The sequence below is a fragment of the Lampetra planeri genome, unplaced genomic scaffold, assembly GCF_965212315.1.
Source record: "Lampetra planeri unplaced genomic scaffold, kcLamPlan1.2.h2 scaffold_673, whole genome shotgun sequence".
NCBI lineage: Eukaryota > Metazoa > Chordata > Hyperoartia > Petromyzontiformes > Petromyzontidae > Lampetra > Lampetra planeri.
This window is the reverse complement of record NW_027615496.1, coordinates 26,429-41,247: the sequence shown is the minus strand read 5'-3', so window position 1 is coordinate 41,247 and position 14,819 is coordinate 26,429. Positions and strand designations below refer to the sequence as shown.

The 14,819-nt window shown below is 58.3% G+C and overlaps 1 protein-coding gene across 1 annotated transcript in view; it reads right to left on the bottom strand.

The window, feature by feature from the left end:
• Nucleotides 1-6,792: 6,792 nt before the first annotated feature.
• Nucleotides 6,793-14,819, bottom strand: part of LOC144741713 (macrophage mannose receptor 1-like) — a gene marked incomplete at its 5' end in the record, with an annotated part of 28,600 nt that continues 20,573 nt past the window's right edge. The window contains 2 exons of the mRNA XM_078624215.1: nt 6,793-7,106; nt 11,235-11,282. Coding sequence (XP_078480341.1) covers nt 6,793-7,106; nt 11,235-11,282 — 362 coding nt within the window. The remainder of the gene's footprint in view (nt 7,107-11,234; nt 11,283-14,819) is intronic.

Here is a 14,819-nt window from a genome sequence, read left to right as displayed (position 1 = left end):
GGATGGAGTGGGGTGGGATGGGGTGGGATGGAGTGGGGTGGGATGGGATGGGGTGGGGTGGGATGGGGTGGGGTGGGATGGGATGGAGTGGGGTGGGATGGGATGGAGTGGGGTGGGATGGAGTGGGATGGGGTGGGATGGAGTGGGGTGGGATGGGGTGGGAAGGGGTGGAGTGGGGTGGGATGGGGTGGGATGGAGTGGGGTGGGATGGGATGGGATGGGATGGAGTGGGGTGGGATGGGGTGGGATGGAGTGGGGTGGGGTGGGATGGAGTGGGATGGGGTGGGGTGGGATGGGATGGAGTGGGGTGGGGTGGGGTGGGATGGGATGGAGTGGGGTGGGATGGAGTGGGATGGGGTGGGGTGGGATGGAGTAGGATGGAGTGGGGTGGGATGGGGTGGGATGGGGTGGGATGGAGTGGGGGTGGGATGGGGTGGGGTGGAGTGGGATGGGATGGGATGGAGTGGGGTGGGATGGAGTGGGGTGGGATGGGTTGGGGTGGAGTGGGATGGGATGGGATGGAGTGGGGTGGGATGGAGTGGGGTGGGATGGGGTGGGATGGGGTGGAGTGGGGTGGGATGGGATGGGGGTGTGATGGGATGGAGTGGGGTGGGATGGAGTGGGATGGGGTGGGGTGGGATGGGGTGGGATGGAGTGGGGTGGGATGGGATGGGATGGAGTGGGGTGGGATGGGATGGAGTGGGGTGGGATGGGATGGGATGGAGTGGGGTGGGATGGGGTGGGGTGGAGTGGGGTGGGATGGGGTGGGGTGGGATGGGGGTGGAGTGGGGTGGGATGATGGGATGGGGTGGGGTGGGGTGGGATGGGATAGAGTGGGGTGGGATGGAGTGGGATGGGGTGGGGTGGGGTGGAGTGGGGTGGGATGGGATGGGATGGAGTGGGGTGGGATGGGATGGGATGGAGGGGGGTGGGATGGGGTGGAGTGGGGTGGGATGGGATGGGATGGGATGGAGTGGGGTGGGATGGGGTGGGATGGAGTCGGGTGGGATGGGGTGGGATGGGGTGGAGTGGGGGTGGGGTGGGATGGGATGGAGTGGGGGTGGGATGGAGTGGGATGGGGTGGGGTGGGGTGGGATGGAGTGGGATGGAGTGGGGGTGGGATGGGGTGGGATGGAGTGGGGTGGGATGGGGTGGGATGGAGTGGGGTGGGATGGGGTGGGATGGGGGTGGAGTGGGGTGGGATGGGATGGGGTGGGATGGGATGGGGTGGGGTGAGGTGGGATGGGGTGGGGTGGAGTGGGGTGGGTGGGATGGGGTGGGATGGGATGGGGTGGGATGGGGTGGGGGTGGGGGTGGGATGGGGTGGGGTGGAATGGGGTGGGGTGGGATGGGGTGGGGTGGGGTGGGATGGGGAGGGGTGGGGAGGGGGGTGGGGTGGGGTGGGATGGGGTGGGGTGGGATGGGATGGGGAGGGATGGGATGGGGTGGGGGTGGGGTGGGGTGGGGTGGAGTGGGGTGGGGTGGAGTGGAGTGGGGTGGGATGAGATGGGGTGGGGAGGGATGGGATGGGGTGGGAGTGGGGTGGGGTTGGGTGGGGTGGGATGGGATGGAGTGGGGTGGGATGGGATGGGGTGGGGTGGGGTGGGATGGGGTGGGATGGGGTGGGGGTGGAGTGGGGTGGGATGGGATGGGATGGGGGTGGGATGGGGTGGGGAGGAGTGGGGTGGGATGGGATGGAGTGGGGTGGGATGGGGTGGGGTGGAGTGGGGTGGAATGGGGTGGGGTGGGGAGGGGTGGAGTGGGGTGGGGTGGGATGGGGTGGGATGGGGTGGGGTGAGGTGGGATGGGGTGGGGTGGAGTGGGGGTGGGGTGGGATGGGGTGGGATGGGATGGAGTGGGGTGGGGTGGGATGGGATGGGGTGGAGTGGGGTGGGATGGGATGGGGTGGAGTGGGGTGGGATGGGATGGGGTGGGATGGGGTGGGATGGGATGGGATGGGATGGAGTGGGGTGGGGTGAGGTGGGATGGGGTGGGGGTGGAGTGGGGTGGGGTGGGATGGGGTGGGATGGGATGGAGTGGGGTGGGATGGGGTGGAGTGGGGTGGGATGGGGTGGGATGGAATGGGATGGAGTGGGGTGGGATGGGGGTGGGGTGGGGTGGGATGGGGAGGGGTGGGGTGGGATGGGGTGGGGTGGGGTGGGATGGGGTGGGATGGGGTGGGATGGGGAGGGGTGGGGTGGGATGGGGTGAGGTGGGGTGGGGTGGGTGAGGTGGGGTGGGATGGAGTGGGGTGGGATGGGGTGGAGTGGGGTGGGGTGAGGTGAGGTGAGGTGGGGTGGGTGAGGTGGGGTGGGGTGGGGTGGGGTGGGGGTGGGATGGGGTGGAGTGGGGTGAGGGTCGGGTGGGGTGGCATGGGGTGGGGTGGGATGGGGAGGGGTGGGGAGGGGTGGGGTGAGGTGGGGTGGGGTGGGGTGGGGTGGGATGGGGTGGGGTGAGGTGGGATGGGGTGGGGTGAGGTGGGGTGGAGTGGGATGGAGTGGGATGGGGGTGGGGTGAGGTGGGGTGGGATGGGGTGGGATGGGGGTGGGGTGGGGTGGGGTGGGATGTCGTGGGATGGAGTAGGTTGGGGTGGGGTGGGATGGGGTTTGTTGGGCTGGGATGGAGTGGGATGGAGTGGGGTGGGGTGGGATGGGGTGGGATGGGGTGGGGTGAGGTGGGGTGGAGTGGGATGGGGGTGGGATGGGATGGGGTGGGATGGGATGGGGTGGGGTGAGGTGGGGTGGGGTGGAGTGGGGTGGGATGGGGTGGAGTGGGGTGGGATGGGGTGGGATGGAGTGGGGGTGGGATGGGGTGGGATGGAGTGGGGTGGGATGGGTTGGGGTGGAGTGGGGTGGGATGGGATGGGATGGAGTGGGGTGGGATGGGGTGGGATGGAGTGGGGTGGGATGGGGTGGGATGGAGTGGGGTGGGATGGGTTGGGGTGGAGTGGGGGTGGGATGGGATGGGATGGAGTGGGGTGGGATGGGGTGGGATGGAGTGGGGTGGGATGGGGTGGGGTGGAGTGGGGTGGGATGGGATGGGGTGGGATGGAGTGGGGTGGGGTGGGATGGAGTGGGGTGGGATGGAGTGGGATGGAGTGGGGTGGGATGGGGTGGGATGGAGTGGGGTGGGATGGGATGGGATGGAGTGGGGTGGGATGGGGTGGGGTGGAGTGGGGTGGGATGGGGTGGGATGGGGTGGAGTGGGGTGGGATGGGATGGGATGGGGTGGGATGGGATAGAGTGGGGTGGGATGGAGTGGGATGGGGGTGGGGTGGGGTGGGATGGAGTGGGGTGGAGTGGGGTGGGATGGGATGGGATGGAGTGGGGTGGGATGGGGTGGGGTGGAGTGGGGTGGGATGGGATGGGATGGAGTGGGATGGGATGGGGTGGGATGGAGTGGGGGTGGGATGGGGTGGGATGGGGTGGAGTGGGGTGGGATGGGATGGGGTGGGGTGGGATGGGATGGAGTGGGGTGGGATGGAGTGGGATGGGGTGGGGTGGGGTGGGATGGAGTGGGATGGAGTGGGGTGGGATGGGGGTGGGATGGGAGTGGGGTGGGATGGGGTGGGATGGAGTGGGGTGGGATGGGGTGGGATGGGGTGGAGTGGGGTGGGATGGGATGGGGGTGGGATGGGATGGGGTGGGGTGAGGTGGGATGGGGTGGGGTGGAGTGGGGTGGGTGGGATGGGGTGGGATGGGATGGGGTGGGATGGGGTGGGATGGGGGTGGGGTGGGGTGGGATGGGGTGGGGTGGGATGGGGTGGGGTGGGATGGGGTGGGGTGGGATGGGGAGGGGTGGGGTGGGATGGGGTGGGGTGGGGTGGGGTGGGATGGGATGGGGAGGGATGGGGTGGAGTGGGGTGGGGTGGGGTGGAGTGGGGTGGGGGGTGGAGTGGAGTGGGGTGGGATGAGATGGGGTGGGGAGGGATGGGATGGGGTGGAGTGGGGTGGGGTTGGGTGGGGTGGGATGGGATGGAGTGGGGTGGGATGGGATGGGGTGGGGAGGGGGTGGGGTGGGGTGGGATGGGGTGGGATGGGGTGGGGTGGAGTGGGGTGGGATGGGATGGGATGGGGTGGGGGAGGGGTGGGGTGGGATGGGATGGAGTGGGGTGGGATGGGGTGGGGTGGAGTGGGGTGGAATGGGGTGGGGTGGGGTGGGGAGGGGTGGAGTGGGGTGGGGTGGGATGGGGTGGGATGGGGTGGGGGTGAGGTGGGATGGGGTGGGGTGGAGTGGGGTGGGGTAGGTGGAGTGGGGTGGGGTAGGATGGGGTGGGATGGGATGGAGTGGGGTGGGGTGGGATGGGATGGGGTGGAGTGGGGTGGGATGGGATGGGGTGGATTGGGGTGGGATGGGATGGGGTGGGATGGGGTGGGGTGGGGTGGGATGGGGTGGGATGGGATGGAGTGGGGTGGGATGGGGTGGAGTGGGGTGGGATGGGATGGGGTGGGATGGGATGGAGTGGGGTGGGATGGGGTGGGGTGGGATGGGGAGGGGTGGGGTGGGATGGGGTGGGGTGGGGTGGGATGGGGTGGGATGGGGTGGGGTGGGATGGGGAGGGGTGGGGTGGGATGGGGTGAGGTGGGGTGGGGTGGGTGAGGTGGGGTGGGATGGAGTGGGGTGGGATGGGGTGGAGTGGGGTGGGGTGAGGTGAGGTGAGGTGGGGTGGGTGAGGTGGGGTGGGGTGGGATGGGATGGGGTGGAGTGGGGTGAGGTCGGGTGGGGTGGGGTGGCATGGGGGTGGGGTGGGATGGGGTGGGGTGGGATGGGGAGGGGAGGGGTGGGGAGGGGTGGGGTGAGGTGAGGTGGGGTGGGGTGGGGTGGGATGGGGTGGGGTGAGGTGGGATGGGGTGGGGTGAGGTGGGGTGGAGTGGGATGGAGTGGGATGGGGTGGGGTGAGGTGGGGTGGGGTGAGGTGGGGTGGGGTGGGATGGGGTGGGGTGGGGTGGAGTGGGGTGGGATGTCGTGGGATGGAGTAGGTTGGGGTGGGGTGGGATGGGGTTTGTTGGGCTGGGATGGAGTGGGATGGAGTGGGGTGGGGTGGGATGGGGTGGGATGGGGTGGGGTGAGGTGGGGTGGAGTGGGATGGAGTGGGATGGGGTGGGATGGGGTGGGGTGAGGTGGGGTGGAGTGGGATGGGGTGGGATGGGGTGGGGTGGGGTGAGGTGGGGTGGGGTGGGGTGGGATGGAGTGGGGGTCCCTTTGACCAAGACTGCCGGAACCTGAAAGAATGAAAAACGCTCGCAGAAACGCTCGCTCCAGAAACGCTCACCACTCTTCCACAGACGCAAGACCTTCTTAAAACTCCGCAATCTCATGTTTTTATTTATCACAAACGGCGCAAGCCGGCGTGTAGGTAGTGCACAAGGTGGGGGGGGGGGGGTGGGAGGGTGGTTAACCGACTCAAGTAATTAGCGACAATTAATGCGGCGACAATTAATGCGGCGGGGGGGGGGGATAATAAAATTACGACACTCAGATTCCCGTGATCGGCTGTTGGTTGTGCGGGGCGCGGTTCAAGACGTTTAAATCATGAGGACACCGTGAGATATCGTCAGGACAAGGTCCAGGCAGTAAGAAATAACAATCCAGGAATCCGGAATGACTTCCTGCATTAAAACAAAGCAACTTGTATTTTAATGTTAGCAGGTAAGACCCCACTGAGCTACGTAGCTCTTTTTCAGAAGCGAGCTGGCCATCAGGAATGACAGCGCGACGAAGTGGCTCATCATCATCATGACCACGTGGAAATCGACAGCAGACAAACCCTCTAGAACGCACGTCGATTCTAAATGCGGAGGGGAAAGCCGAAGGAGCCGGAGAAAAATCCACTCCACCATGGGGGAAGAGAGATAAACACCGCTAACTCCAAATAAACAGCAGGCGTCGGGGGTCGGAATCGGACCCACGACCTCCTGTACACCAGGCGAGGGAGAAAACATCTCATAGCCACCGCGGCGTGAGAACGCCCCCCCACCCCCCCCGCGTGCCCACCCCCATTCTGCTCACCTCCCCCCCACCACCCCCCACCCCAACGCCCGCAGTGGGACCGACGCTCCGATCGTAGTTCGGGAATTTTCAACAAATTAAACGTTTGTCGCAGATTAGTGTTTAAAACGAGTGCAATTATCTTAAATTGGGTGTGCGTGTGCGGTAAACTCTCAATCGACGGCCGTTTTCAGTTCGCGGGCCGACAAAAGATAATTCGGGGCCCCGATTCGCGTGTTCCGAAACGATCATACAGCCGCACGTCCGTCTCTCTCCGAGCTGGTGGTCTAGACAAGGCCGAGACGACCGCACGCGCAACGCGGCGATCGCGTGCCACGCACGCGAGGCGCACCGACGGCAGCCGTGCCTTCCCGCCGCTTGTGAGCGGCACAGCCTTTGGCGAAATATCTTGAGTTGGTGGTCTAGGCAAGGCCGAGATGCACGTTGAACTTCGTTCGCACCGTGCGTAGCCAACCGGGCTAATCGTAAGGTGCGGGGTGGCAAGGACGGCCTCCTTGCCGCGCGCGCTCGGGAGCACCGACATTCCTGATTCTCTTCCAGGGATATTTCCGCACTTCGTGCGTTGGCTTGTTTTTGTTTGGTGCGAGAAAGCATCAGAAACGTAGCCGCGACCCCCGGCAACAATCGGATCAAAACGACGACGACAGCGGCTTCTCCGTGACCCTTAAACCCAACTGCGGTCCCCCCCCCCCTTGCCCGTTGTCAGGGGGGTCCCTTTGTACAAATTCTCCCGTGCCCACCCCCCCACCCCCCCGACCCATCGCCACCCCACCCCCCCCACAGTCACTGCTCTTCCACGTCCTGCACGAGGGCGTTGGTGTCGGCGTCGTCCGCGTGGGCGCCGTAAAGGGCGTTCTCAAACGAGCCGCCGTCGTCCACCCGGGCGGTCACCGCGGGCCCCCCCCCGCCTCGCCCGCCGCCCGCCCCCCACGGTAGCGAGGGCAGCCAGCGCGGGGGGGGGCAGCCCCCCGGAGCCCCGAGCCGCCGCCGCTGCCGCCGGCAGAGCCAGGCGAGGGCGAGGGAGGCGCAGGCGGAGAGGGCGAGGACGCCCAGCGCCGTCGCAGAGGCAGAGCCGCGGCGCAACGAGCCCGGGAGGTCTGGAACGACGGACAAGGTGAGGCGGGGGTGGGTGGGGTGGGTGGGGAGCACATGAGAGGGCGGCTGACCACGTGTAAGCGTGTGTCTGTGCGTCAGTGTGTGTGTGTGTTCAGCACAAACAACTCCCTATCGCCTCCGTGGTGCCGGACGGTAACGCTGTGGTGAGCAGTGCCATGGGGGGGAAAGACCAATTTCATGGCATTTGTAGTCACCACAGCGGCCAAAGGGGGGCTCTGGACGGGTGCGAGGGGCTGGTAACCCCTCCACCTTCAATCTAAGTACCATTAAACCACATGGGGGACAAATCTAAGCTTGTGCCGCAGGCCCCGGGGGACAGGCGTCTACGACGTCTCCTGGCCAAACCCCATTTAGTGGAACCAGGAAACTGAACCTGCACCTTCGGGGTTCCTCCAGAAACAGCAAAAAGCCACTGCGGGTGGCCACGTGGAATGTTCGAACGCTGAAGACGAACATCCGTGGAGGGATGCAGGCAAGGCCGATGAATCGGATGCCTTCTATAACCTCCTGTCACAGATGCTGGCTAAAGTGGCCCCTCGGGATAGAGTCATCCTGTTGAGTGACTTTAATGCTCGAGTGGGTCATGATTCTGGTAACTGGGCTGAAGTGACTGGAAGGGATGGGCCAGACCAGCTCGATAACAACGGTAGGATACTGCTAGACTTATGTGCAGCCCATATGTGTGTAATTACCAACACGCTGTTCTGGCATCAGTGCATCCACACAACATCATGGATGCACACTGGGTCCAAGCAAGAACATCTGCTGGACTACATAGTGACAGAACAGCTAATGCGGCCCCATGTCCTTGACAGCAGGACCTACCGTGGAGCTGATCTGCCCAATGACTATCGGCTTGTCATCTGTAAGATGCACCTGCCATTCTTCCACTCTGGTGGTGGGTGTACATTCAGGACCCCATCCAAAAACCCTTAGTGGCATGGTATCAGCTAGCTGATGAAAGTTGCAAACGAGAATTTCATCATCGCTTGCAGCTGGGGTTGGCATCGTCCCCACTCCTCCTGATGCCGAGGGGAAATGGGTGAGGTTTAGGACTGTGGTTCATGCAGCTGCAATGGCTGCTTTGGGTACACGGTCCAAACTTCCCCAGTGACCCTGGTTGATGGAGGCGGTGTTCCGGCTGGCTGAGAAAAAACAACAAGCCCACTCTCATCGTCTACAGCAGGAGTTGGGAACGTACGGCCCACGGGCTGTGTAAGGCCCGCGAAATCATTTAGTCTGGCCCTGCCAAGGCAACCGCAGGCGGGACTCGAAATTCAATAAATCTAGGAGAAAACCTGGCAAAGCAGTTGCGAGTAGCAACATCATCAACACCAGCTAACATCAAGAGAAGCAGTTCCAGCCATCGCATTAGGGGTGAGTTAATTAAATGTTTGACCAAATATAACAGGATAATTTTTAAGTTGATAATTTTGTATGGACCGCAAATTATGTTATAAATATCCAAATGGCCCTTGGCAGAAAAAAGGTTCCCCACCCCTGGTCTACAGCATCCCAGATCAGAGAATGAGGAGGCTTATCGCAGCCTTCGCTCGGAGGTTCGGAGAGCCGTGCGGCAGGCGTCTACGACGTCTCCTGGCCAAACCCCATTTAGTGGAACCAGGAAACTGAACCTGCACCTTCGGGGTTCCTCCAGAAACAGCAAAAAGCCACTGCGGGTGGCCACGTGGAATGTTCGAACGCTGAAGACGAACATCCGTGGAGGGATGCAGGCAAGGCCGATGAATCGGATGCCTTCTATAACCTCCTGTCACAGATGCTGGCTAAAGTGGCCCCTCGGGATAGAGTCATCCTGTTGAGTGACTTTAATGCTCGAGTGGGTCATGATTCTGGTAACTGGGCTGAAGTGACTGGAAGGGATGGGCCAGACCAGCTCGATAACAACGGTAGGATACTGCTAGACTTATGTGCAGCCCATATGTGTGTAATTACCAACACGCTGTTCTGGCATCAGTGCATCCACACAACATCATGGATGCACACTGGGTCCAAGCAAGAACATCTGCTGGACTACATAGTGACAGAACAGCTAATGCGGCCCCATGTCCTTGACAGCAGGACCTACCGTGGAGCTGATCTGCCCAATGACTATCGGCTTGTCATCTGTAAGATGCACCTGCCATTCTTCCACTCTGGTGGTGGGTGTACATTCAGGACCCCATCCAAAAACCCTTAGTGGCATGGTATCAGCTAGCTGATGAAAGTTGCAAACGAGAATTTCATCATCGCTTGCAGCTGGGGTTGGCATCGTCCCCACTCCTCCTGATGCCGAGGGGAAATGGGTGAGGTTTAGGACTGTGGTTCATGCAGCTGCAATGGCTGCTTTGGGTACACGGTCCAAACTTCCCCAGTGACCCTGGTTGATGGAGGCGGTGTTCCGGCTGGCTGAGAAAAAACAACAAGCCCACTCTCATCGTCTACAGCAGGAGTTGGGAACGTACGGCCCACGGGCTGTGTAAGGCCCGCGAAATCATTTAGTCTGGCCCTGCCAAGGCAACCGCAGGCGGGACTCGAAATTCAATAAATCTAGGAGAAAACCTGGCAAAGCAGTTGCGAGTAGCAACATCATCAACACCAGCTAACATCAAGAGAAGCAGTTCCAGCCATCGCATTAGGGGTGAGTTAATTAAATGTTTGACCAAATATAACAGGATAATTTTTAAGTTGATAATTTTGTATGGACCGCAAATTATGTTATAAATATCCAAATGGCCCTTGGCAGAAAAAAGGTTCCCCACCCCTGGTCTACAGCATCCCAGATCAGAGAATGAGGAGGCTTATCGCAGCCTTCGCTCGGAGGTTCGGAGAGCCGTGCGGCATTGCAAGGATGGGTGGTGGTCACGGGTTGTTAAGGAGATGGAGTCTGCCTCAGTAGCCCACGATCACAAATCACTCTTTAACGCCATAATAAAGGTAACTTCCAGCACCACACCTATCACCACCATTAGGAGAACGGAAGGTGATCCGATCTCTGACCGCTAGGAACAGGTTTGCAGATGTGCTGAGCATTTCTGTGAGGTCTTGGGGGAGGGGAAATCCCTCAGCCTGAAAGCATCATGAGGCAAAGTGGGAATGACCCTTCTGAGGCTGCCGTGCCTCAAATATTTGAGGAGGAAGTCACCCCCTGTGAGTGGCTGGCTGAGGTGCTATCCGTTGAGGAAGTACTGAAGGCAATCCAGAGTCTGAGACCAGGAAAAGCACCGGGCAGAGATGATCTCCCAAGCTAAATGATGAGGGAGGTTGGCGTTTGTGCGCAGACTGCCCTACATGACATCATAATAACAGTTGGGACCACTGGATGGGTTCCGTAGAATTAGATGGATGCCCTGGTGGTCCCCCTCTTTTAGAAGTAAGACTGCACAGACTGTCACAACTACAGGGACATCTCCCTCCTCAGTGTGCTGGGAAAGGTCCTGGCAAGGATTATTCAACATCGCCTTGCCAGGCACGCTGAGGAGAGGCTTGCGGAGCTCCAATGTGGTTTCAGGAAAAGGTGGTCTTGCACAGATGCCATATTTTCTGTCTGTCTGCTACAGCAGAAGTGTAGGGAATTCCAACAAATTCTAGATTTGAAGCTTTCGTGACTGCAAGAATTCATACTCTGTGGTTTTTTCGGTAAAGGGGGCTAAATGGGCACAACATGGGCTAGAGAAAAGATGGAGTGATGTGGTACAGGAGGATGTGGAGCTGAGTGGACTTGCCGATGACTGGTACCAGCGGTGTCAAGATCGGCCTCTGTGGCTCGTGAAGGACGCAGTTGGAGGAAGTCGCTCTCCAGCAACAATGGAGGGCAGAGGAGCGACGCTCACAACAACGAGTGGAGTGCCAGGTGACTAAAACACGGCAAGTTGGCACAATAAGGAGCACAGGTGGTGCGCATCAGCCAGTCATCTCAGTCAGTTGACCCACAGCACCTGGGTCTCTCCTGTGACCTCCTGCCAGTTGGCGTTCGACACTTCATGTGGCCTCAACGTGCACATGGCCTGGCACAAGCGCCGTGGTGACGTCACCGCCAGTTAATGGCGGTTGTTGTTGTTGTTGTGTGTGTCGGTGTGTATGTGTAGGCGCCAGCATCTGTGCCTCCTCACCAGTGGGGTCTATTGCCGAGGACGACTTGGCCGGGCTCGCCAGTGGCTCTGCAAAGAAAACGCCGACAGCATGAACCCACGCGGCACCACCGTCGCCGCCGCCACCATGAGGATCTGCCATTGTCTTTCCTCTGCCTTTGTCCTCCTCTGCCTTTGTCTCTCTGCCATTGTCTTTCTGTCTTTGTCTTTCCTCCTCTGCCATTGTCTTTCTGCCATTGTCTTTCCTCCTCTGCCATTGTCTTTCTGCCATTGTCTTTCTGCCTTTGTCTTTCCTCCTCTGCCATTGTCTTTCTGCCTTTGTCTTTCCTCCTCTGCCATTGTCTTTCTGCCATTGTCTTTCTGCCATTGTCTTTCCTCCTCCCCTCCTCCTCCCGGACCAATTCCAGCAATCCAATTCCACCTGCACGTGACGAGTAATCTGATGACATCTGCACATTACCAGTAGTGCGAGTCCAAATGTGCTGAACTAGGAACGAATTGTAACGTTTTGATTACGTGACCAACCTTTACTAATTGGCTACATAGATACGGCTGCTGTGTCGCCGGTAACATCTACACGTCCGCCGTGACACGGTTACATCTACACAACCACCATGACACGGTTACATCTACACAACCACCGTGACACAGTTACATCTACACAACCACAGTGACACAGTTACATCTACACAACCACCGTGACACGGTTACATCTACACAACCACCGTGACACAGTTACATCTACACAACCACCGTGACACAGTTACATCTACACAACCACCGTGACACGGTTACATCTACACAACCACCTTGACACAGTTACATCTACACGACCACCGTGACACAGTTACATCTACACAACCACCGTGACACAGTTACATCTACACAACTACCTTGACACAGTTACATCTACACGACCACCGTGACACAGTTACATCTACACAACCACCGTGACACAGTTACATATACACAACCACCGTGACACGGTTACATCTACACAACCACCGTGACACGGTTACATCTACACAACCACCGTGACACAGTTACATCTACACGACCACCGTGACACGGTTACATCTACACAACCACCGTGACACGGTTACATCTACACAACCACCGTGACACAGTTACATCTACACGACCACCGTGACACAGTTACATCTACACAACCACCGTGACACGGTTACATCTACACAACCACCGTGACAGAGTTACATCTACACAACCACCGTGACACAGTTACATCTACACGACCACCATGACACAGTTACATCTACACAACCACCGTGACACGGGTTACATCTACACAACCACCGTGACACAGTTACATCTACACAACCACCGTGACACGGTTACATCTACACAACCACCGTGATACAGTTACATCTACACAACCACCGTGACACGGTTACATCTACACAACCACCGTGACACGGTTACATCTACACAACCACCGTGACACAGTTACATCTACACGACCACCATGACACAGTTACATCTACACAACCACCGTGACATGGTTACATCTACACAACCACCATGACACGGTTACATCTACACAACCACCGTGACACGGTTACATCTAAACAAGCACCGTGACATGGTTACATCTACACAACCACCGTGACACGGTTACATCTACACAACCACCGTGACACGGTTACATCTACACAACCACCGTGACACAGTTACATCTACACAACCACCGTGACACAGTTACATCTACACAACCACCGTGACACGGTTACATCTACACAATCACCGTGACACATTTACATCTACACAACCACCATGACACGGTTACATCTACACAACTACCGTGACACGGTTACATCTACACTACCACCGTGACACGGTTACATCAACACGACCACCATGACACAGTTACATCTACACAACCACCGTGACACAGTTACATCTACACAACCACCGTGACACGGTTACATCAACACGACCACCATGACACGGTTACATCTACACGACCACCGTGACACGGTTACATCTACACAACCACCGTGACACGGTTACATCTACACAACTACCGTGACACAGTTACATCTACACAACTACCGTGATACAGTTACATCTACACAACTACCGTGACACAGTTACATCTACACAACCACCGTGACACGGTTACATCTACACAACTACTGTGACACAGTTACATCTACACGACCACCGTGACACAGTTACATCTACACGACTACCGTGACACAGTTACATCTACACGACCACCGTAACACAGTTACATCTACACAACTACCGTGACACAGTTACATCTACACAACCACCGTGACACAGTTACATCTACACAACCACCGTGACACGGTTACATCTACACAACCACCGTGACACGGTTACATCTACACAACCACCGTGACACGGTTACATCTACACAACCACCGTGACACGGTTACATCTACACAACCACCGTGACACAGTTACATCTACACGACCACCGTGACACGGTTACATCTACATGACCACCGTGACACGGTTACATCTACACGACCACCGTGACACAGTTACATCTACACAACCACAGTGACACAGTTACATCTACACAACCACCGTGACACGGTTACATCTACACAACTACCGTGACACAGTTACATCTACACAACCACCGTGACACAGTTACATCTACACGACCACCGTGACACAGTTACATCTACACAACCACCGTGACACGGTTACATCTACACAACCACCGTGACACGGTTACATCTACACAACCACCGTGACACGGTTACATCTACACGACCACCGTGACACGGTTACATCTACACGACCACCGTGACACGGTTACATCTACACGACCACCGTGACACGGTTACATCTACACGACCACCGTGATACAGTTACATCTACACAACCACAGTGACACAGTTACATCTACACAACCACCGTGACACGGTTACATCTACACAACTACCGTGACACAGTTACATCTACACAACCACAGTGACACAGTTACATCTACACAACCACCGTGACACGGTTACATCTACACAACCACCGTGACACGGTTACATCTAAACAAGCACCGTGACATGGTTACATCTACACAACCACCGTGACACGGTTACATCTACACAACCACCGTGACACGGTTACATCTACACAACCACCGTGACACGGTTACATCTACACAACCACCGTGACACGGTTACATCTACACGACCACCGTGACACGGTTACATCTACACGACCACCGTGACACGGTTACATCTACACGACCACCGTGACACGGTTACATCTACACGACCACCGTGACACAGTTACATCTACACAACCACAGTGACACAGTTACATCTACACAACCACCGTGACACGGTTACATCTACACAACTACCGTGACACAGTTACATCTACACAACCACAGTGACACAGTTACATCTACACAACCACCGTGACACGGTTACATCTACACAACCACCGTGACACGGTTACATCTAAACAAGCACCGTGACATGGTTACATCTACACAACCACCGTGACACGGTTACATCTACACAACCACCGTGACACGGTTACATCTACACAACCACCGTGACACAGTTACATCTACACAACCACCGTGACACAGTTACATCTACACAA